The sequence below is a fragment of the Sarcophilus harrisii genome, chromosome 6, assembly GCF_902635505.1.
Source record: "Sarcophilus harrisii chromosome 6, mSarHar1.11, whole genome shotgun sequence".
Classification (NCBI taxonomy): Eukaryota; Metazoa; Chordata; class Mammalia; order Dasyuromorphia; family Dasyuridae; genus Sarcophilus; species Sarcophilus harrisii.
Window position 1 is genome coordinate 28,339,128 of NC_045431.1, and position 21,581 is coordinate 28,360,708.

The 21,581-nt window shown below is 37.5% G+C and overlaps 2 protein-coding genes and 1 long non-coding RNA gene across 6 annotated transcripts in view; 2 read left to right on the plus strand and 1 right to left on the minus strand.

The window, feature by feature from the left end:
* Positions 1–10,248: 10,248 nt before the first annotated feature.
* Positions 10,249–19,006, plus strand: LOC116419797. The gene is made up of 4 exons (XR_004230100.1): positions 10,249–10,450; positions 11,392–11,440; positions 11,835–11,968; positions 17,953–19,006. It is a non-coding gene; the product is annotated as an uncharacterized LOC116419797 (long non-coding RNA).
* A 1,562-nt stretch (positions 19,007–20,568) lies between these two features.
* Positions 20,569–21,482, minus strand: LOC116420043 (atherin-like). The gene is made up of 2 exons (XM_031943494.1): positions 21,348–21,482; positions 20,569–21,165 (listed from the first exon to the last, which is right to left on the minus strand). Exons 1-2 carry the CDS (start codon positions 21,480–21,482, stop codon positions 20,569–20,571), a joined length of 732 nt encoding a protein of 243 aa, XP_031799354.1.
* N4BP2 (NEDD4 binding protein 2) overlaps positions 20,758–21,581 on the plus strand; it is a 66,863-nt gene continuing 66,039 nt past the window's right edge. For 3 of the 4 annotated variants that reach the window (XM_031943299.1, XM_031943301.1, XM_031943300.1), the window contains exon 1: positions 20,760–21,074. The gene's annotated coding sequence lies outside the window, so the exon portion shown is untranslated. Of the gene's footprint in view, positions 21,075–21,581 lie in introns of all 4 variants that reach the window. The other variant, XM_031943303.1, reaches the window with a different exon arrangement.

Sequence of the window (21,581 nt, forward strand, 5' to 3'; positions counted from 1 at the left end):
AACAATCAGCAAAATAACAGGTCTCATAGACAGTTGTATCAATTGTTTTTACATTTATATAAGATCCTTAAAGGATCTTATTTCATACAGACACATACATCTAGCAACGGATACATTACCAGGCCAAATACTCATTTACCTAATTATAAGATATAATGGCTCCATATTTTCGGATTGAAAACAGCTAAATATTATATATTTGGTCTGTGCTTATGGCTTCTATTGATCACTTACTCTGATTATTGAAATTTGCTATTAAAAGGAAAAATCAGGAGCATGAGTATAATAGCATCTTTCAGGGCCTCAGTCTGAGGGTAACAGTGGACAGCCAATTATGTAGTAACAATCCCACTTTACCCAATCCAGCTCTCAAATGGTGGATTACTAATAATAATTCATCAGATAATCATTTCCGAATTCAAAATATGAGTTATAATCCCAAGAGATTTCACCTCAATAGCAAGTTTCACTAATCGAATTTTAAATTTTAAATTATCTATCCCATGTGCCTATAGAACAAGAAAGCTATAGATCATATTCATTAAACAATGAGAACATGATGCACTTAATAAATATTAGATAATTTGCTGAATGGGTTTTGAAATAACCACTTTCAGAGAATTTCAGAGAATCAGCCCGTAACCAGAAATCTGACAAACTTCTCTTAGAATTAGAGAGGTTTGGAAAACAGATAGGTTAGGGGCAGTTAGATAGCGCAGTGGATAGAGCACCAGCCCTGAAGTCGGGAGGACCAGAGTTCAAATCTGGTCTCAGACACTTAACACTCCCTAGCTGTGTGACGCTGGGCAAGTTACTTAACCCCAATTGCCTCAGCAAAAAAAAAAAAAGAAAGATTCTCTGCATTGCTAAGCGCGGATAAAGCATCACAAATGACTTTGCCTTAAAACTGCAGACTTGAAAAATAAAAACAATTATTAACACTGGTGTAAACATAAACTATTCCTTGAAGCAATTAATGGTAATTTCATTTAACCAGCAAGCCCTGGCAGAAGTTGGGGGTGAGCTCTAGAAAGTGGGTTTGTTTTCTCACTTCTAAGGAGCAGCAACACCCAGTGAGGGAAGGGTGAATTAAGACTTCACCTTCCCAAACCAACAGATGTTTCCCTTTCCCCTTCCCCCATGCCACGTGGCTCTCTCATGCTTTCCAACCCCACTTGTCCTGAAGAGGGTACTTAGTCCCTTTTAGGATTTAGCCTGCCAGCCAAGGGCATGCACCAACCTCAGGGTGTGTTTCCTTTCCCCTTGCAAATGGCAAGTTCCACTAAGGAACTTCCCTTTTCATCATTAATTATTAAAACTCCTTTCTATGCTTTCCCACTCTATTTCATATTTACCATTCCTGGTATTTATTTTATCCCTCCATTTTTGGTCTTGGAACCATATCTTTTGGCAAAAGCCAAAACATCCTACTCCTCTCTGTGTCCTCCAATATCGCCTCTCTTTCTGATGTATATTGTGTCCCCTTTAATCTTTGGGGGGAGAAGATTGGAAAGGAATCTTTGGGGGGGGGTGTTTCTGAGTCTCAAACACTGGGAGGGGCACACCACTTTCCCAGACAACTCCCAGTTAAGCAGTCTCATTCAATTGGAGATCTTGACCTGGGGCATAATCACCATCCTCTATTGAATTGGAGTCTGGGAAAAACCTGATAAAGCCTCAAAATGTTAATAAAAGGCAACTCTGAACCCCAAATATTTGCTATTTGCCCTTCTGGACTTAGCCCACTGATGAAGATATTTTTAAGAAAGCTGTTTTCTTAGCAAACTGTCTTCTTGGTGTAAATAAATCCCCTTTTTCCACAAACTTTGGGTTTACAAATTTTTTCGCAAGGGATCTACAACATCAACATCTTTTATTATCCTCAATTCTCACACCTCATCATTTCTCTCCAGCAGCCTATCACTTCAATAATCCTTAACAATTTTAATCCCAAACAACTTAATTAGCAATTTCACAATTTTCATAAATGATAGTCAAATAGACATGACATAGCCTATCATAAAAAATGGATAGGAATCTCTTGTAATTTACAGTCAAGTTTCCAATTTTTATCATACACATGAATTGAGAAAAAAAGTTATTTAAAAAAATCGATACTTTATTTTTTTTTTTATTTAATAGCCTTTTATTTACAGGTTATATGTATGGGTAACTTTACAGCATTAACAATTGCCAAATCTCTTGTTCCAATTTTTCACCTCTTACCCCCCCACCCCCTCCCCTAGATGGCAGGATGACCAGTAGATGTTAAATATATTAAAATATAAATTAGATACACAATAAGTATACATGACCAAAACGTTATTTTGCTGTACAAAAAGAATCAGACTCTGAAATATTGTACAATTAGCTTGTGAAGGAAATCAAAAATGCAGGTGGGCATAAATATAGGGATTGGGAATTCAATGTAATGGTTTTTAGTCATCTCCCAGAGTTCTTTCTCTGGGCGTAGCTGGTTCAGTTCATTACTGCTCCATTGGAAATGATTTGGTTGAAAAAATCAATACTTTAGCTTGTGAGATTCTAACTAGATGTTCCATTCAAACTATCGATTGCTTTTGCAAATCAGTCTTTCTTGTTTTTAAAACTATCTTTTTTTTTAAGCTTAAGATTCACAATATAGGTAAAATCTAAATAATTTTGGACCAAATTTCATAAAACTTATACATATGTCCAGCAGAGCTGACTAATTTTTAAAGAATAGCTCATAATTTTTACAAATTACCCAATATATATATGATTTAGAAAGCAACATATTTCATCTAATCAGGAGATACAAACATTTGAATTTTTAGGTAACTTACCAGAGAACTTTGTTTTAATAATCATAATCAATTCAAACACAGATTTAAACTTCTAATAGTAATGCTATATTATTAATGCACACATATTTCTAAAATCTTATTCTCAAATGCATCAATTGAAAGTAATTCTATTATATACCATTTAAATTTAAACACAGCAATTTAGGTCATATTTTTGGGAGAAAATTCCTCTTTCCCTTCAGAAATTCCATTTTTCTAAAGATTGCCCAAAATCTTTGAAATAAACTACAAAACCTGAGATGGAAACACAGACCTCTGGAAACAAAATGGCAATGCATCCTCTCTCCCCTGCCTAAATTTTGTACTCTTCCCTATGAACTGCTGTATTGGGAAGAAGAAAGGATTTTAAAGTATAAAATAGATTTTCCTAGATTTCTCCAAGACACATGGAGATAGATCATACCCTTTTACAGAATCCAGAGTTTCCTGAGAAGCTGGGACTCGAGGGGTTGGGGAACATAGACACCCATCTAAAGAGAAACTGAGACTGACTTTCAGAACATGGGGTTCTTTGGAGAGGCTAGATTGGACATAAGTCCACACATAGCAGCCCTGGTCATTCCCCTCTAGAGAGAGAAGCTTGAAAGCTTAAGAAAAATTCAAATTGCTTTGCATCATTATGGCACAAAAGGAACACTTTTACATTCCAAAATGGCCATTTCTTTTACTCTGTAATTCAGCTACCTGAGGAAAAGCTTAAAAGACAAAACACAGACTCACACCCACACACAAGCAGAAACTGCTTTTAAATTCCTTAAGTGCTGCACAGAAGCTTTCTTCCAGATTAAAAGGCTCCTTAGCACTTACATATGAATTTAACTTTTGACATACCCAATCCTGAGAGTATCCTTACTTGAGCCAAATAATACCTCCTCCTAGATCATATCCTCTTCATATGAAACAATAGTATTTTATCATTTTCTTCTTATTTTTCACTTTGTTTCTTGTTCCAATACTGAATTTGTACAGGCCAACTACGGAGGGATCGCCCCTTCTCTTTATCACCCAGAGGGGCTTGTTAGGCTCTTTCCCTTCCATTGAATCACTGTAAGGATCCCAGGGCTGGTTTAGCATTTCTTATGGGTTATTCACACGTATCTTGTGTAACTGTTCCTCTCACCTGCCCAGCTTTTTCTCTCTTAGTCTGTAAGAGCTTCTTTTGGTTTCTGATCTGGCAAGTCCAACTCTTTGGGTTCCTACTTTCCCACAGCGGGTCAAGTCCAAGGACTATTAGGGCTGCTCCCTCAACAGGCACCTGCCTTGGGTGTGATGATAGTCACCAGTAAGAGAGCAGAAATCCCGGACCAGCCCCCAGAAGACTGGGACAGCGACCACAATCCAAAATAATTCCAATAGACATTTTTCAGAGCCAGAGCAGAAAGCAGTTTATTCAATTCCTGCAGGAAAGGGTCATCACCTTCACCAGGATCTAATGAAGGGAGGCAAAGCACAGGAAGAAAAGCACAGGTTTTTTATATCCTAAAACAATTTTTAACTTATCTTGGGCCCCAGCTGAGTCCCTGATTTCTTATCAGGGCTCTCAGTCTATCACAGGAATTCGCTTCAGCTTCAGGGTACAAGAACAAGGGGAGTATAGATTACAAAGTGGTTTGTGTGAGATTTAGCAAGGATATAAGCAAGGGTAGTTTCTCTGAACTATAGCCCCAAACTATGGCAGGGATCAGTTTTCTGAGAAGGCCTCATATCTTCTCCATCCCACTTATATGTAAATATGTGTACTGTTTATAGTAATCTATTATTTATTATATATTATGATATAATTATATAATATTTAAAATAACTAAAATAAATTACATAATATATGTGGTTATTAATATATTGATATATAACATTTACATGACAATACATTTATTTATTTTGTATTAATTTGTATGACATTATTATACACACATGGAAACAGGAAGTATTAGAGAGTCACTGATACAATTTTTCACATTGAGGAAATCAAATAGCAAACATAGACATATATTCTTACACATACACATATATATACATATATGCAATTCTACATATAGGTATATATATGTAATGCTATGTATACAGATGCACAAATATATTAAATATATTAGCTATGAAAAATAAATGTATATATGCAAAATCTTCATAAGAATAATTTATAGACACAATGACGTCATTCTTGATATAACTATATAAAGGGAATTTGCAGGTTTTTGCAGATGATACTCAAGTACATCATATCTTTAAAGTCATACAATCAACTGAAAGATACATAGCTAAAAAAGGAAATAGCAAACTATTTCAGTATATTTGGCAAGAAAACCTTAAATGGGGGTCACAAAAAGCTGGATATGACTGAACAACAGCAAAACCTAGAATACAAAATCTCTCTTTGCTTATTTCTTGATTATAAATATTGTTTCTGTAGAGCAAGCTTTCTCCTCAAAGTAATCTTTAACAAAATGTCATTCACATAGCAAAATAACATAAGATTCCTTGAAAAATTCAGCAGAAATTATTAGGTAATCTTCTTATAACTATAGAGTAAGGCAAGAACAGAGAGATATGTGTCTATCAAATGTTTGACACCTCACAGAAGATTCCAGGATGTTATCCACATGAAAGAGAAATTCTAGAGAGATGATAAAGTTATCCAAATACCCTATTTGTGATGATATTGTGATAATTACAGGAAACTTGTAAACATTTTTAACCTATAATGAGCTCTATAATCTAAATGAGAAATATAATCATTTAAATGACTTAATCTGTCTATACAATCAAAGCCAAATTGATGAATAATATGTAGTTGGTTGGACAATCTGGAGAGCTGGAGTTCTATCTGGATGTCTTTTGGATTGACATGGTGGACAATAAAGTGAATTCGTGATTCAATGGGAGGAGAATCATGTACTGGATCCATTGCTTGCACAACACTTTCAATCACTTTCTCTGAAATAAAAACTCAATGTCCTATAACTATGGCATTTAATAGATTTTGATATTTGTTCAATAGTCTTACCATACATTTTAGTTTCCTTTTGAAAATAGACAACACATTTTACATGCAGCTAAAACACACACACACACACACAGAGAAAGAGAGAGAGAAATCCCTGTAGTTTAATACCAGTATTTTCCCAATGAAAAACAGCACAATGCATTGTGCTAAATCCAATGATTTAGCATTGGAGCCAAGATCAAGGTTTAATTCCTGTTTCTGATACTTGTTCATCATGTGATATTTAGGAAGCTACTTAGCTTTTCAATGGTTCTAGGCAATTCTCTAATACTATGTGTTACAAATATCCTAGGAGAGAAAGATTCCTCACCAGAGCTTCCTACTCAAGTGAAATCATGGGTCAGGATGAAGAAAATGATGCTTTAGTGCTATAAATCATAGAAAACCACAAGCTCTCCAAATTGTAGATCACCCAAAAGGCTACAGAAAAATGTGTGGTGAGAGTAAATAGGCTGCAGTATATTACCAATGATAAATTATGTACAAGAAATTGTGTAAAGGGCATCATCAACGAGATATATGTCAGGAAAACTAGATAGGCTGGTCATATAAAATGAGGTAGGAATAACAAATGGACAGTAGTCTACGTATTGAAGTACATAATTCCACATTTAATATTTTAGAAAGAAGAATATTGCTTGCATCAACTCCCTCCCAACCCAAATCCCATGAACAGAATCTAGGAAATGCTATAGTAGACCAAGGTGCCTTCCTGTTTTAGTGTTTGATTATCTATTTTTTTTTTCAGAAAAATAAAATGCAATAGTGAGTGATTAGCAACAATCATTTTGACTGAACAACAATAACACCTGGAATACAAAACCTGTCTTTGCTTATTTCTTGATTATAAATATTGTTTCTATAGCGCACGCTTTCTCCTCAAAGGCTACTCTTTAACAAAATGTCATTCACATGGCAAAATAATATAAGATTCCTTGAAAAAAACCCAAATTACTGGAATTTAATAGTTACCCAATCAAATTTAATTGGGTCTTTCAATTCAGAAAATCAAATTGATTTCATTTTGTAATTGATTCTATTCTGTATTACCCCAATATATTGTAAAAATTACTTAAGCCATTTTTCTTTATCTCTTGGTTAAGTCCAGAACTTTATTTTTTCTCTTTGAGCTAAGTTGCCCCCATAAACCCTCTTAATTTGAGAAACATATTGTTTCTACATGTCTTATAGCCCACACACAATTAAGGGAGATCTGTTATCTCACTAATAAATCTTGTAAGATGCAGGTGAGCACCTAGGAATCTGTTATTTCTGCAACATTGGCTGTCCTTCAAAAAAGTCTGGACTGTTATCCATGCAGGTGGACACTACCAATGAGCTTCCTGTAGCAATAAAATGGAAAGAAGAGCTCTTCCCAGTCCTTCATTCCTGAATTCTACCCAATCATATTATTTTCCATCATCTATGATAATTACTTACCCACTTCCTACAATTTTACAGCAAATGGTCATTCAACCTGCTTAAAGATCTGCAGGAAGGAGAAGCTGCCTGTAACTTTAATTTTTTTTTCTATTTAATAATATTTTTTAAACTAATTACTTATTAAGTTGTATAGGTACATTCACTTTTTTACTTATTTCCATATGAATCATATTGGGAAAGAAAAATCAGAACAAAAAGGAAAAACCATAAGGGAAAAAAAAAGGTGAAAACGTTATGTTTCTATTCACATTCAGTCTTCATAGTTCTCTCTGGATGCAGATGGCATTTGTTATCCAAAGTTTATCTTAAATCACTGAATTGCTGAGAAGACCTAAGTAACAAGTAGTTTACTTGTTCTAATTACATGTAAAGATAGTTTTCAACATTTTTTTTTAAAGATATTGAGTTCCAAATTTTTTCCCCTCTTCCTCCTTTACCTCCCCAAGACAGCAAGCAATCTGGTAGAGTTTATACATTGATAATTGTTTAAAACATATTTCCATATTAGTCATGTTGTGAAAGAAATCAGAACAAAAGGAAAAAGCCATGAAAAAAGAAAACAACCAAAAAAAGTTAAAATAGTATACTTCAATCCACATTCAGTCTCCACAGTCCTTTCTTTGAATGTAAATGACATTTTTCATCCCAAGTCTATTGCAATTATCTTGGATCATTGTATTGTTGAGAAGAGCTAAGTCTATCAAAGTTAACACACAATTTTGCTGTTACTGTGTACTGTGCTCTCCTTATTCTGCTCACTTCACTTGGCATCTTTTCATGTAAGTCCCTGAACCTGTTTTAATAAAACCTTAAGATTTTATTAGCTTTTTGTAACTGCCTTATCATACTTTGAGCTTGTGCTCTACTAATTTTTTTTGACGTAACTGGAACATTCCCCTTATCTTTCACTGAAGTTGATATTTTTTAAGTCAAGTAACTTTGCATTTGCTCCTATTAAATTTCATTTTATTATTACATTTGATCCAAAGTTCTAACCTGTCAAGACATTTATATTATTTTATATAATTTAGTAACTATAACAGATCCCCTTCTCCTTCAGTTGTGAGGTTGATTTTTAAAAATTTGTTTCTACTAAATTCATCTTATTCAATTTAGTACAATATTCTAACTTGTAAATGTATTTTTGAGTATTGGCTCTGTCATGATATATACTAGCTATTCCTCTCTGTTTTATGTCATCTGAAAGTGAAACAAGCATTTTATCTATGCTTCTTTCATTTCACTGATCAGGAGCTGACCAGCACAGGCCACTGACCAGGACAGGCCACTGAATCCTAAACCACTACATTGAAAACATAATCACAAACTAATGTCCAACTGTTAATGTCCATTCTTCTAAAAATACCTATTATCTCTCCAACTTGTCCAAAAGGATTGCTTGAGAATTTTAGCAGCTACTCGCTGTAATGCACAGTTGTGAAACCATAATAATGATGCTGATGGATATAATTGACAACTGAAGTCCCAGAGGTAGACACATAGGAATATGTAACTTCTAATTACATAACACAAATGTTCAAGCATGTACAAGAAATAGTGAATTATAGAAGTAATTTAATAAGGTAGTGGTGAAACTAAACCATAGTGGCTTTCTCCCTTGAATGGAGTAGTTCCTTCCTTGTTGAAAATAGACCTATTATACCCCATGGATAGCACAAAGATATATTAACTGGCAATTAGGGAATCAAAATTTGTAATTCTCAGTTCTAAGCTTTGTAAAAACACAACAGATCCACTGTCTCAATAAATAAGGTAAGTCCTTAAAAAAAAGATCCCTAAGTGCTTTATAATGATCTATTTTAACTTGCATAAATAGAGAGCAAATATTGGTAGTTCCTTTCTTGTTGAAGATAGACCTGACTATTATACCCCATGGATAACACATTAAGTGGCAATTATGGAATCAAAATTTGTAATTCTCAGTCCTAAACTTTATAAAACACAACAGATCCATTCTCACAATAAGACAAGTCCTTAATGAAGAGTACTCTATAGTTATCTATTTAACTTGCATAAATAGAGAGCAAATGTTGGCAAGGTCATGTTGAAATAGAAAGTCAAAAGAGCACTTCTTTGTAGTCCTATCATGGGAAAGTAGGGGGTGTCAATTTAATATTCTTCAATTTAATTGTGAGTATATATGTGTATATATATGTGTTTATACATATACATGAATCCTTAATCATTTTATTTCTTCTTTTTCCATTCTAGATATAATTCACAGAAAGATGAAGACTAGAGAAAGCAGAAGTGATTCCTTAGTGTTTTCCAAGTGGAGATACCATTTTATCAAGCTGACAGGATCTACACATGTACCAAATCCTCCATTGCATCATTATTGCCAGACAATTTCTCTACTTCTAATCTTATATTTATCTATATCTTCAGACTCTTTTCTTGTTGCCTACAACCTAACATTACTTCCATTCTTTAAAAAATGCTCATGACTCATCCCTTTGAATCATTTCTTTCCTTTCAAAGACAAAATCTTTAAAAACTTATCTATACTTATTGTCTGTACCATCTTCCTACTTTTCAACCCTTTCAATCTAGCTTCCAACTGTAATAATTAAATGAAATTGTCATTTCTAAAGTCACTAATGATTTCTTAGTTACTTAATTTGATGACTTCTTTTAGTCTTCAACTTTCTTGATTTTGCAGTATTTGACAGTTGACTATACTCTTGTAAACATAATCAACTGTGAAAGACTCAGCTACTCTGATCAACATAATGAGCAACCACAATTCCAAAGGACTCATGATGAAAAATGCTATCCACCTCCAGACAGAGAACTGATGGACTCAGAGAGCAGATTGAAGCATATTTTTTTTCTTTAAAATTGATTAATGCCAAAATGTATTTTGGATATCTATATATAATATTATATATTAATAAATTTCAATTTAAATTCTTCAATTTAAATATATATATATATATATATATATATATATATATATATCATTGGTACAGGGAATTCCAGGTGAGGAAATCTGTACCAGTTCAGATTGGCATTTTCTCAGCAACTTTTCATATTAAAGAGTTGCCTAGAATACTAAAATATTAAGTGACCTATCCAGTGTCATGCATGCAGTATGTGCCAGAAGCAGGGTACGGACTCAACTCTTCCTGATTTCCAGGTGAGCTCATTCCATTATATATGTGTATATATTATATACATGTACATATATATGTGTGTGTGTGTGACTAAGTCAATATGTGATCAGGGATCCTTACATAGGTATTAGTGACCTATTTTCTATTTGAATTTGACACTGGCCCTATACCATGCTGTCTTTCTCTTTTCATAATTCTTCTGATATTGAACCAATCTTGTATTCTTGGTAAGTGCTTTGTTTAGTTTGGTCATGATTAGCAAAACTGTGGTAATATTCTTACTTTTAAAAATTAAATTAAAAATTTTTTGTTAGATTTTAAGTTCTGAACTTTTCCCCCCTTCTTCCTGCTTCCACACTGGAAAAGGCTATCATTCATCACAGATTTATAAATATATATACAAACATCCTATGACTATTTCCATTCATTATTTCTTTCTCTAGAGGTGAAAAGCATCTTCCTTCATAGGTCCTTTGTGATTGATTTGAGTTTTTAAAATACTCAGAATAACTTTGTTGTTTGCAATTATTCTTTGAATGATGCTGCTGTTACTGTATACAACATTATTTTGGCTTTGTTCTTTTTATTTTTTATTATTTCATACAAGTCTTTCCAGGTCTTTCTAAAATCAATCAGTTCATCATTTCTTACAGCACGGCAAAATTTCATAATATTCTACTAACTAATCTTTACTTAGTATTTTTGCACTGATATTCATTAGGGAAACGTCTAACTTGATAATCTCTCTATATATATGTTGTAATGGTCCTTCTCCAGCTCATTTTAGAGATGAGGAAACTTAGGCAAGCAGGATTAAGTGAATTGCAAAGAGTCATACAGTTAGTATCTGAGGTCATATTTGAATTCAGGAAGAAGAGTCATATATATATTAGTAATCAGATTTTAATGTCAACTTAATTACCTAATAATGGCATCACTTTTCTCTTTATTATCTACATAACAGTAATTATTTTTTGGAAGATGTGAAAAAAATCATCTGTGGACATGGTCAGGTAATTTTTTTTTCTGGGATCATTATTTCTCCTTTGGAGACTCTTCAAATTAAGTGATTAATTTCCTTTTATATTAGTTTGGTAATTTATCTTTTTATAAATTTTATTAGTCTTCTAGTTACCACATAACTATCTATAATATTACTTTGTAATATTGTTAAATTCATGCTTATTTCTCTTTTTTCACTTGTACTTTTGCTAATTTCTCTTATTTATTTTATGTCAATTTTTTGGTCTTTAAAATTTATTTCCTGGTTTTACTTTCATTTTCAATTTATGTCTCCTCTTAGCTTTATAATCTCTTTAAAAACTTTTTTCTGAACTATTGATTTATTTCAAATCTGTTGTCTTTAGGAGTAGGCCTAATTTGTTGATTTTCTCCTTTTCTTGAAAGAATTTACTGATGATGGCTTGGTTTACTGGGTGGAGCTGTCAGAGAAAGCCTGAAGTACAAATAAGATTATTCCCTGAGGCAAGCAGGGAAGGGCCCTGATGGGGATCAGCTGAGCCTTACAGTGGGAGTCTTGGGTAAGTCCACCTTACTGTATCCAATCAGAAAACTCATTAAGTCAAATTCCTGAGGTTAAATTTTCCCTATAAATCTGCCCATGACCCACGCCATCTTTGCTGAATCCCTTCTGGGTTAATCCCTCTTTTTTCCCATTCTTCCACCCATCTGCCATGCTATTTTTCCTCTTTCCCCACCATGCCTAATGGAGTCTTTCTCCTTTTTTTTTTTTTTTTTTTAATAGCTAATTAACTCTTTTAGGGTGCTAAATTCTTTTTAGGATTTATCTTGCCAGTCAATAGCATACTCCTACCTCATGGTGTATTCCCTTTCTCTTGGTTAATTGTGAATTCTGTGAGGGAACTTGTTTCTGCATTGTTAAATGTTAAAAACTCCTTTCCTTGCTCATTGTATGCTTTCCCAAATCTATTTCATTTTCCACTCCTGGTGTCTATTTAACCACTTCATTTTGTCTATAACCTCTTCTCATAAATAAAAGTACCTTTTGGGAAATGAGAAAGACCATTGTGAATTTGTCACATGAACAAACCAACCCCAGTGTTTGGTGCCTTCACCAGTCTCATCATTTGGTACCACAGTCTCATTGATGTAATAGAACTGTGTAGTACCCCTAATCTCAGTGTGTGTGGAGGGGTGTGGCCCTGGGTTGGAAAAATCCTAAAATCTCAACCCCTCCCAACCTTTGGGAGCAACCCCACCCTCCTGTTTCTAGGGGACCCTCCCATGATGATCTCCACCTTCAATTCAATTGGAGATCTTGGCCTAGAGCATAGTCATCACCCTTTCCTGAATTGAAAATTAGCCTTTAATAGCTCCTTAGCCTCAAACCATAGAAGGTAATAAAAAAATGACTCTGTACCCCAATCCTTTGCTAATTTCCTATCAGGATTTGACCCACTAGGAAGATGTTTCTCAGTGTAAACCCATCTTTGCCAAAACCCACCTTTGCTAATTTCTTTCTGGCTCTCTGGGAAGTTGTTTCCCAGTGTAATAAATCCTTTTTTTTATTTTTTGGTCAAAAACCTCACCTGCAGCTCAGGACTGCAAATTCTTTCACAAAAACCTGTGATGCTGGCCTTAGGACTCCATTGCTGTTAGGGTACCTCTCACCCCTCATTTGTCACACCTCAACATCACTTGCTATATAAGACAATGGCACATTGATTGTTTTGAGGTTCTATCTTGAGAACTTAACTTGAGAAGCTTAACTGGTAAAAAAAAAACTTTGCTTCTAAGAATTATTTAGGTTCTATCCATAGTCTTTGATATGTGATAGTATTATCATTAGATTTTAAATATTCTTTAATTTTTTTCTTATTTTTTCTTTAACTCAATTATTAATTGGTTTTTAAAGAAATGTCTTTGTAGCTTCATACATATTTTGTTCATATTTTATCATAGCTTTCTGAATATATTTTTTCCTTCTCTTCCTAGAAGTGCATTCTTTATCACAAAGGTTTAAAAAAAAAGAAGAGTAAAAAAAAGTTCATGAAAACTAATATATAGTGCATCTCATATACAATAATTCATACCCAGAGACCTCTGCAAAAGAAGGATGGGGAAGATAAATGTTGAATCTGTACAATTTTGGTTTGGGGGATGTGATTTTTTTTTTTTTGGCAGTACATGTAATGCACTGTAATACCAAAAAAAAACTGAGGCAAGATAGAGATTAGAGAGTTTTAATATTTTATTTGAGTTTCTGAGAAGGAGAGATTTTCTGGGGGGAAAGCTCAGAATCCACTATTCCCCCCAGGGGTGAATTGGACTTTAATCTCAAAGAATTCAGCTTCCCATGTGAGATTCTAATGATTTTATATGGCTCTAACTGATTAGGGAAGACAAAGGCAAGGGGTGGAGTCTGAATACTGGTGAGTGGGGGGATTTCCAGGAATGGGCCATCAATTCAGTTCTGACAGGTTGGGGGTAGGACTATAAATTCTGATAAGTTGGGAGTGAAGGAGGTATTCAACTAGAGATAGGAAGTCTAGAGAGATAGAAGTAGAGGATGCCAATTAGGTATCAGAGTTAGGACATCTGGAGATTTATGATGCTTTTGGAATGCCAGAGTGGCCAGATCTCCACAGCCCTAATTATCTCAGTCCTAATGAACAGGAAAGGAGGGTTGCAACCAGGGGGATTGAGACAGAACAATTCAAGGAACTGAGGCAGAACAATTTAGGGAAACTGAGGCAGGACAATAAAAGGAAACTGTGGCACAACAGTACTATATAGCATAGTATCGTATTGACTGTTTTGAGACTCGTTCTTATATGGCACTGGAGAAGTTCATTCTTTTTGATTTCCCATCATTCACTTGGTTATTTTTGTTGTTCTTTTTATTTACATTATTGTACTTATTTTGTATATTTTTTTCCTGGTTCTGTTTACTCCACTTTATAACAATTTACATAACTCTTTCAAGTCTTCTTTATATTAATCATTTATTGTTTCTTAGAGAATATTAAAATTCCATTATATTAATCATTTATTGTTTCTTAGAGAATATTAAAATTCCATTACATTTTATGTACCACAATTCATTAATCGTTCCTCAATCTACTTGGTTTCTAGTTCTTTGCTATCACAAAAAGTGCTATAATAAATACTTTGGTGTTTATAGAACCTTTCACTTCTTGAACAGTCAAAAAGCAAAATTCCAGGCACTATCTTTCACTATTAGATTTTTCTATACCATCTTAGTCTTATGAATTTGTTTGTTATGCTCAGAATATATAGAGCATCCCAAATTGTAAAACTAAACTAAGAAATTGGGGACATTGTGTGTGTGTGAGTGTCTGTGTGTGTGTGTGTGTGTGTGTGTTATAAATTATATTATACATTTTTATATTTCATTATATTATTACCATTTTATATTATTATATTATATATCATAAATATTACCAAATATAATGTTCTGCTTGGTTTTCTGGAGGTCTCTGGGGAGCCTTCCTTTCAGCAGAGTAATCACCACAAGAATAGCCAGGTGTTAAAGTCCAAAAGTCTTTATTGTCTCCTTGGCCTGGTTTTCAGTGGAGAAAATGCAGGAGGACAGGCCACCAAGGTGGTGTGAGATGAAGTGAGTTTGAGTCCAAGGGTTCGTGCTTCAGCCTTCAGCCACCACAAAGGTGGATGATGGAATGAATCTGTCCCTACCTCCAGCTCTCTCTCCAAGCCTCTCAACCCCCCAGGAGAGCCACCAGGAGCCTGACTGAAGGTGGAATGAATCTCATCCGGTCCTTGCTGGCTGTTATATACTCCATTATCATAGGTGTGAACTATATTAAGTACTAAGTACATGTACTGAACACCTTGTAAGAATCCTTGAGTTCTGGCCCATAACAACCAAAGTTATTTGATTTTCCATATGGCATGTTATGAACTAACATTTCTTTTTCTTTCCTTTCCTCATTTCTTTCCTGCTTTCATACTAATGTGTCTCCACTGTTGGAAGTTCTCTATTTAGGATTCTAGCAGCCACACAAAATCCCTATTTCCAAGAATTTACAGGCAGCTTTCCAGACATCTTCATCTTAGAAGTTCCCAGCAGCCCTGGAATTTATGTATTGCAGGTACTGTGTATCAAAGTCCAGGCCAGCCGCATCTTTCCTTCAGGTTATATTCTCCTTTCCAGCTTCCTTTTACCTGTCATCTTTCCCCATAAATTCTGGCTTTGCCCAGGCAGAGACTCTTTCTGACTATATTTGTATTCCTGGTACTTAGTAATGATAAGCTTGAGTGTGACCAATTTCTACCAAATGATGGGATTGGTACAAACACACTAAATGGTGGATTTGGTCAGGTGATGAATTCACAGTGGTCTTTCTCTTTTTCCAAAAGGTACGTTAATTTATGAGAAGAGGTTAGAGACAAAATAAAGAGGTAAAATAGACACGGGGAGTAGTAAATATGAAATGGATTTGGGAGAGTTACAGTTAGCAAGGAAAATTTTTTTTGTTTTTACAATTAACAATGGAAAAGATAAGTTCCTAATTAGAACTCACAATTAAGCAAAAGAAAGGGAATACTCCATGAGATGGGAATATGTCATTAACTGGCAGGCTAAATACACAGAGGAGTTTAGCACCCTCAGAGTTAGCTATAAGGAGAAAGACACTATGAGGTATAAGGGAAAGGATGAAAGGAAAGATACGGGAGGCAGACTGCGGTCAGGGGCTAACCTAAATGAAAGCCATAAACTGATTTATGGGGTAAATTTAATCTGGGAGTTTGACATAGCTTGGCTTTCTGATCGGCATAGTAAGGAGGAGTTACTCAAGTCTTCCCCAGGGGGTGGGATTGTAAACTGAATTGATCCTTCCCTCCTCCCCTCCCTTCTTGCCTCCAGTGCTTCAGGCTTTCTCAGCCAGCCCCAACTCGGGACCCAGGAGCTCATCAGTTAAGAGCTCAGTGTTTATTGCTGCCCTGAGGGTCAGATATTAAGTATTTAGTGTCCTGGCATTTTTGATGATGAAAAAACCACTTCTGGATAGGAGGTTTACATTGGACTGGAGACCAAACCAATTGTGAACATTGTTGTTCAGTCCTTCTGTCTCTTTGTGACTCCATTTGGGATTTTGCTGGCTAAGAGGAGAGGTGATCTGCATTTCCTTCTCTAGCTCATTTCAGAGAGTTGGAAACTGAGGCAGACTGAGTTAAAGTGACTTGCCCAAGATTACACAGCTCCCAAGTGTCAGAAGCCAAATCTGCAGCCTTTGTGAATTGAGGCAATCAATCCACGGGGAATAAATCAGTGACAAAAACATCAAATCCTGAATTAAGTTGGGTGGATTCAGATACAAAAAGGAACACAATCACGCCCTCAAGAAATTTCCTTTATAATGATGAGGAAGGATCTTCAATAAAGGAGGTAGTGGTTGGAATGTTGGTGAGTTAACAGAAGGATGGATGGTTTGATGTGATCTTTCCAGACATAGTAGTTTGGTTTGATTACAATTATCTGAGCAGGAGGTAGAAATGGGAGCCTGCATGGCTTTAAGTAGGTACTTCTTTAAATAAAAATAAAATAGCTTTTTACTATTCAAAAAATGATTTCATCTAAGAAAATTTTGGTATCCATTTTATTACTTAAGGGGTTAAGTAGAGATGTCTTGCCATTACTCAGATCTGTGTTAAATTAGCATTTAATACATACAATCGAAAAATATCCCATTAAAGATAAGGTGTCTTAGCAAGTCCACTTTGAGCTATTTAAATAAGGATAATTAATGATCTTGTCTTCCCTTACATTTCCTATCTCTGAAAATATAAGTCAGCAAACAAGTATATTATGCAATTTATTTTTTCTGATGAAAAATTTGCAATGCCAATATCATAGCTTTTGAAAAAGACACTTTTTCCTATTGAATTTCTGAAGAATGAAGCAGCTTTCTATAATATATTTGAATCTTATTTGGTATTTTGAATGTTGAAAACAGATTATTCCAAATTTGGTTTTGTTATTTAGAGCTTTGCCAGTAGGGAAGATTTTAATTAATATTACCATAAACATGGGCAGCTAGGTGGCCAGCCTGCTCAAGAATCAGGGACACCTGAGTTCAAATCCTCCTTTAGACATTTATTAGTTGTGTGGCCTTGGGCAAGTAATTAACCTTTGCCTCAATTTCCTCATCTGTAAAAACCTACCTTACAGGGCTATTATGAAGATCAAATATGATAAAAACATTCAGCCTAGTATTTATGATGAGTCCTTGCAGGGAGTAGCTAGGCTTCCAGATTGTTTACATTAAAATTAGACTCTCCCTATCAATGCTCACCTAGCTACCAAGGATCTCATCATTAGTAAGCAGTATGTCTTGTTTAGTTTCTCTACTTTTCAGTGGATTGTTTTTTAATACTGGTAAACACTGTTATGCATTATTATGACTTTTGTCCAGTACATGTTTAGTATGCTTAGCCATTATTAAAATAACCAAGAGTTCATGTGTCCCTTTTTATTTTCATGGTCCCTGCAATTCTGAAGATCTGGCAGGATAAGATACCAGACACCGAGGTTCTTTTTTGAACTAAACTGACAAGCATTCCAACTCTACTGCAGCGAGCTCAGCTCAGTTGGGCTGATCACATTGTCCAAATGCCAAAAGTACTCTTGCCAATAAGATTATTTTATGGAGAACTCACACAGACTAAGTGCTCACAAGGGCAGAAAAGGCGATACAAGGACACTCTCAAGGTCTCTCTTCAGAACTTTAAAATTGATTGTATGACATGGCAGACACTGGCACAGGACTGCCCAGCATGGTGTGCCCTCATCAGAAAAGGGGCTGCGCTCTATGATCGAAGCAGAATTGAATTAGCTCAGAAGAAATGTGAGAGGCACAAATTTAGAAAAGCCCCTGAAATGGTCATAGAGACTATTGGTGTGCAGAGCATTCCAAGCTCTTATTAGAATGATTAGCCACAGTTGAACTCACTATAACTCAAACATACTGATTTCATTTTGGTCCTCTTCAAGAATGAAGGACAACCACCAACTATATGAATAAAAATACTGTAAATCCACTTGAACTGGTTTGAACTTTATAATTACTGGAATTCTTTCAGTTGTAAAGCCATATATATTACTGTCATTATCTTCTTTTATTGGCTATGCAGAGGCAGAACTATTGTTATGGTCTCGATATATTCTATTTATACCCTGAAAATCTCTTTATTTTAAGTCTTTTTCTCCACTAGTTAATAAAAATAGTAATTAAAATATTTATTTATATCAAAATTTGTTATTGGTGCTTAAATCACTTTAGTAAAATCTCACGGATTTTGTTTGTGCAGAAGAAAAAAATTCAGGGTTGAAAATCTTATTATAATTATTATTAAATAATCTTTTTTTCTTATTATGGCTGAACATTACACACGGCAGTTTCTTACTATAGGTGAATATTACATCTGGCAATTCCCATCCAGAGCCTGCTCAAGCTGAAAAGTGATTTTCTGCTAGTTAAACCATTTCAGTGTTTTTAGGTCAACATTCTGATGTTGTGGTTGGATTTAATAAAAATTCTGCTTTTGTCATTGTAGTAATTGCTTTACACCTATATTTTCTCCACATTTCTACCAAGTCTATTGCATCTGCCACCAGAATACCGATAAGCTATCATCTTGAGGCTTCTGGGGAACTTTTTTTCGGAGATTGCTTAATTTCTTTACAAAATACTGGACACGAAATGAATACATTAACAGTCCTAAGCAAGAAAAGAGAAACAAAAAAAAAAAATGCAGCACGAAAGGCACATTTTAGCATGCTAAAAAAACAGAAGAATGAAACAAGGTGGAAGCAGGATTTAGAAAAAAAATTTAACAGCCAATACAGGACATATTGTGATCTAAGAAAGAAAGATTTGTAAGCACCTGTAGCCTAGTCCTTTAAAACGGGGGGTTGGGGACGGAGGGACTCGAGTTCAGCGCTTCTAAGTCCTATAAGACACTACTTTTGCTCAAGAACGTTTTTCTGCCATCCAACGTGCCTGGGGGGAGACCTAGGGGACGCCCCTGGCCTGTTTGGGTAGGTGCAGCAGCCTGCGAGAGGACCAACGTCCCTGCACCAAGCTTTCTCCACCTTCCTGCTCCTCCTCCCTTTCTTTGTGCTTTCTGGGCGGCAATGCACAGAAGCCACAAAACATGGAGAATCCGCATCCGCGTAGAAAGCCAAACAACTAGAAGAAAACACCCACGGGCAGGCTCAGGGTTCTGCTCCTTAACTAGTAGCACAGCAAACTAGAGCCACACGCATCTGGGCATGCTCAGTAGGGTTGGTTCGTTAACTAGCCACAGCTACATCTGGGCATGCTCAGTGAGTCTGGTTCATTAACTAGCAGTTGCTCGGTCAGTTGCTACACATACACGGACATGTTCAATAGGTTTTGTTCAACTAGCAACACACAGACACATCTGAGCATGCTCAGTAAGTTTGGTTCGTTAGCTAGCTGTTGCTAGGTCACTTGCAACACACATACTTGGGCATGCTCAGTAGGCTTTGTTCAACTGGCAACAGACACATGTGAGCATGCTCAGTTAGAATGGGTCATTAACTAGCAGTTGCTAGGTCTCTCGCAACACAGCTACAGACACATCTGGGCATGCTCAATAGGTCCGGTTCATTAACTAGCTGTTGCTAGGTCGCTCTTGCAACAGACACAGTTGCGCATGCTCATTAGGCCTGGTTCATTAACTAGCTGTTGCTAGGTCGCTCTAGCAGCTGCGCATGCTCAGTACGTTTATAAACTAGTAAGTGCTACGTCGACCTTGCAATTCTGTGAACAAATAGAGTTAAAATTGTCGTTTCTTTTGCACCCTCTTATCAAAGGGCACCAGCCGAGCCCTTTCACGCTCCCTTTTCGCACTCCTAGAGGGTTATTTATGAGATGGGAGAGTCAGATAAGGCGAAAGACCCCCAGGTCCGTCTCTCTCCCCCTCCCCCCACTAGTCTCTGTGTCCTTGGGGGTTCCCCGGGAGGGGGAGGTGCTGGTCACGTTTTGATCTCGCGGACACCAAGTCCCACAAGAGGAGGGGGATTAATTTAAGAAAACAAAGAGGGGAGGAGCCCGGGGAAAGAAGCCCACACGAAGAAGCCCACACCTCCTCACTGCGGAGCCTGGGAAGATGTGAATTTTCCGTTAAGCGGTTCCAGGGCAGGGAGCCAGAGGGACAGAGAAGGTGGGCGCGCAGAGGCCGCGCTCGCGGGGTTGCGCTCGGCCGGCTGGGCGCGGGAGGGAGAGTGCGTCGCGCGCCGGAAGGGGGCGGGGTTGGCGGGGGGGGGGGGCAGAGCCGGCGGTGTGCCTGGATGGGTCGGGTCCGCAGGCTTCCTCGGCTTTCCCCGCGCGGCCGCGACTTGGCTGCGCTTCCTCCAGCCTCCTGAGGGCGGCAGTGTGTCTCCGCGCAGCGCGCGCTCGCTCCCTCCCTCGCCCGCCAGCCGCTCGCGCCTCTCTGCTCTCGCCTCTGGCCCCAGCGCGGCGGCTCCAGGGAAGTCGGCGGAGGCGGCGGACGCGGCGAAGGCGGTGGCGGTCCGGGCACCCCCTTTTCTCCGCCCACCTGACCGGCCGGAGTGTCGCGGGCGCTCGATGCGGCGTCCTCCCGCCTGAGGACCAGGTAAAGGCGGCCGTCCGGCGTCGGAGGGTCGCAGCCCGGGAATGCGGCGAGCGCCCGCTCTGGGCCTCGTCCTTCCCGGGAGCCGGGGCCCCTAAACACCCCCCCCCTCGCCTCCGGGTCTCCCCCGAGCTGGAGCCGGCCCCGCCCCCGGCCCGTGACCCCTGCCCCCCCCCTGCTGCGGCCCGCGGGGGCGGGGGTCCCTCCTAGGCTCCGGTCCCTCTCGCGCCCTCCCCTGAAGCCCCTCCCCCGAATCTCCCCCCTCCCCACTCAAACTTTGTTCGGGCGGGCCCGGTGGCCCGCGAGGCTCTGGCGGGCTGCCCTCGGTTGACCCCCTCTGGTCTCCCCCGCCCCAGGTCCTCTGCGGAGCCCCGAAGCCCCTAAGAGGGCTCCTCCCTCGGTGGCAGGCATTAGGCTCACTTATATGGGACTGGCTTCGGTGGGTGCCGAGCGTGCCCCGGCGCCCCTCCGAGGCGCAGCGGCCTGGAACCTTGCGCCCCCAGGCCGGGG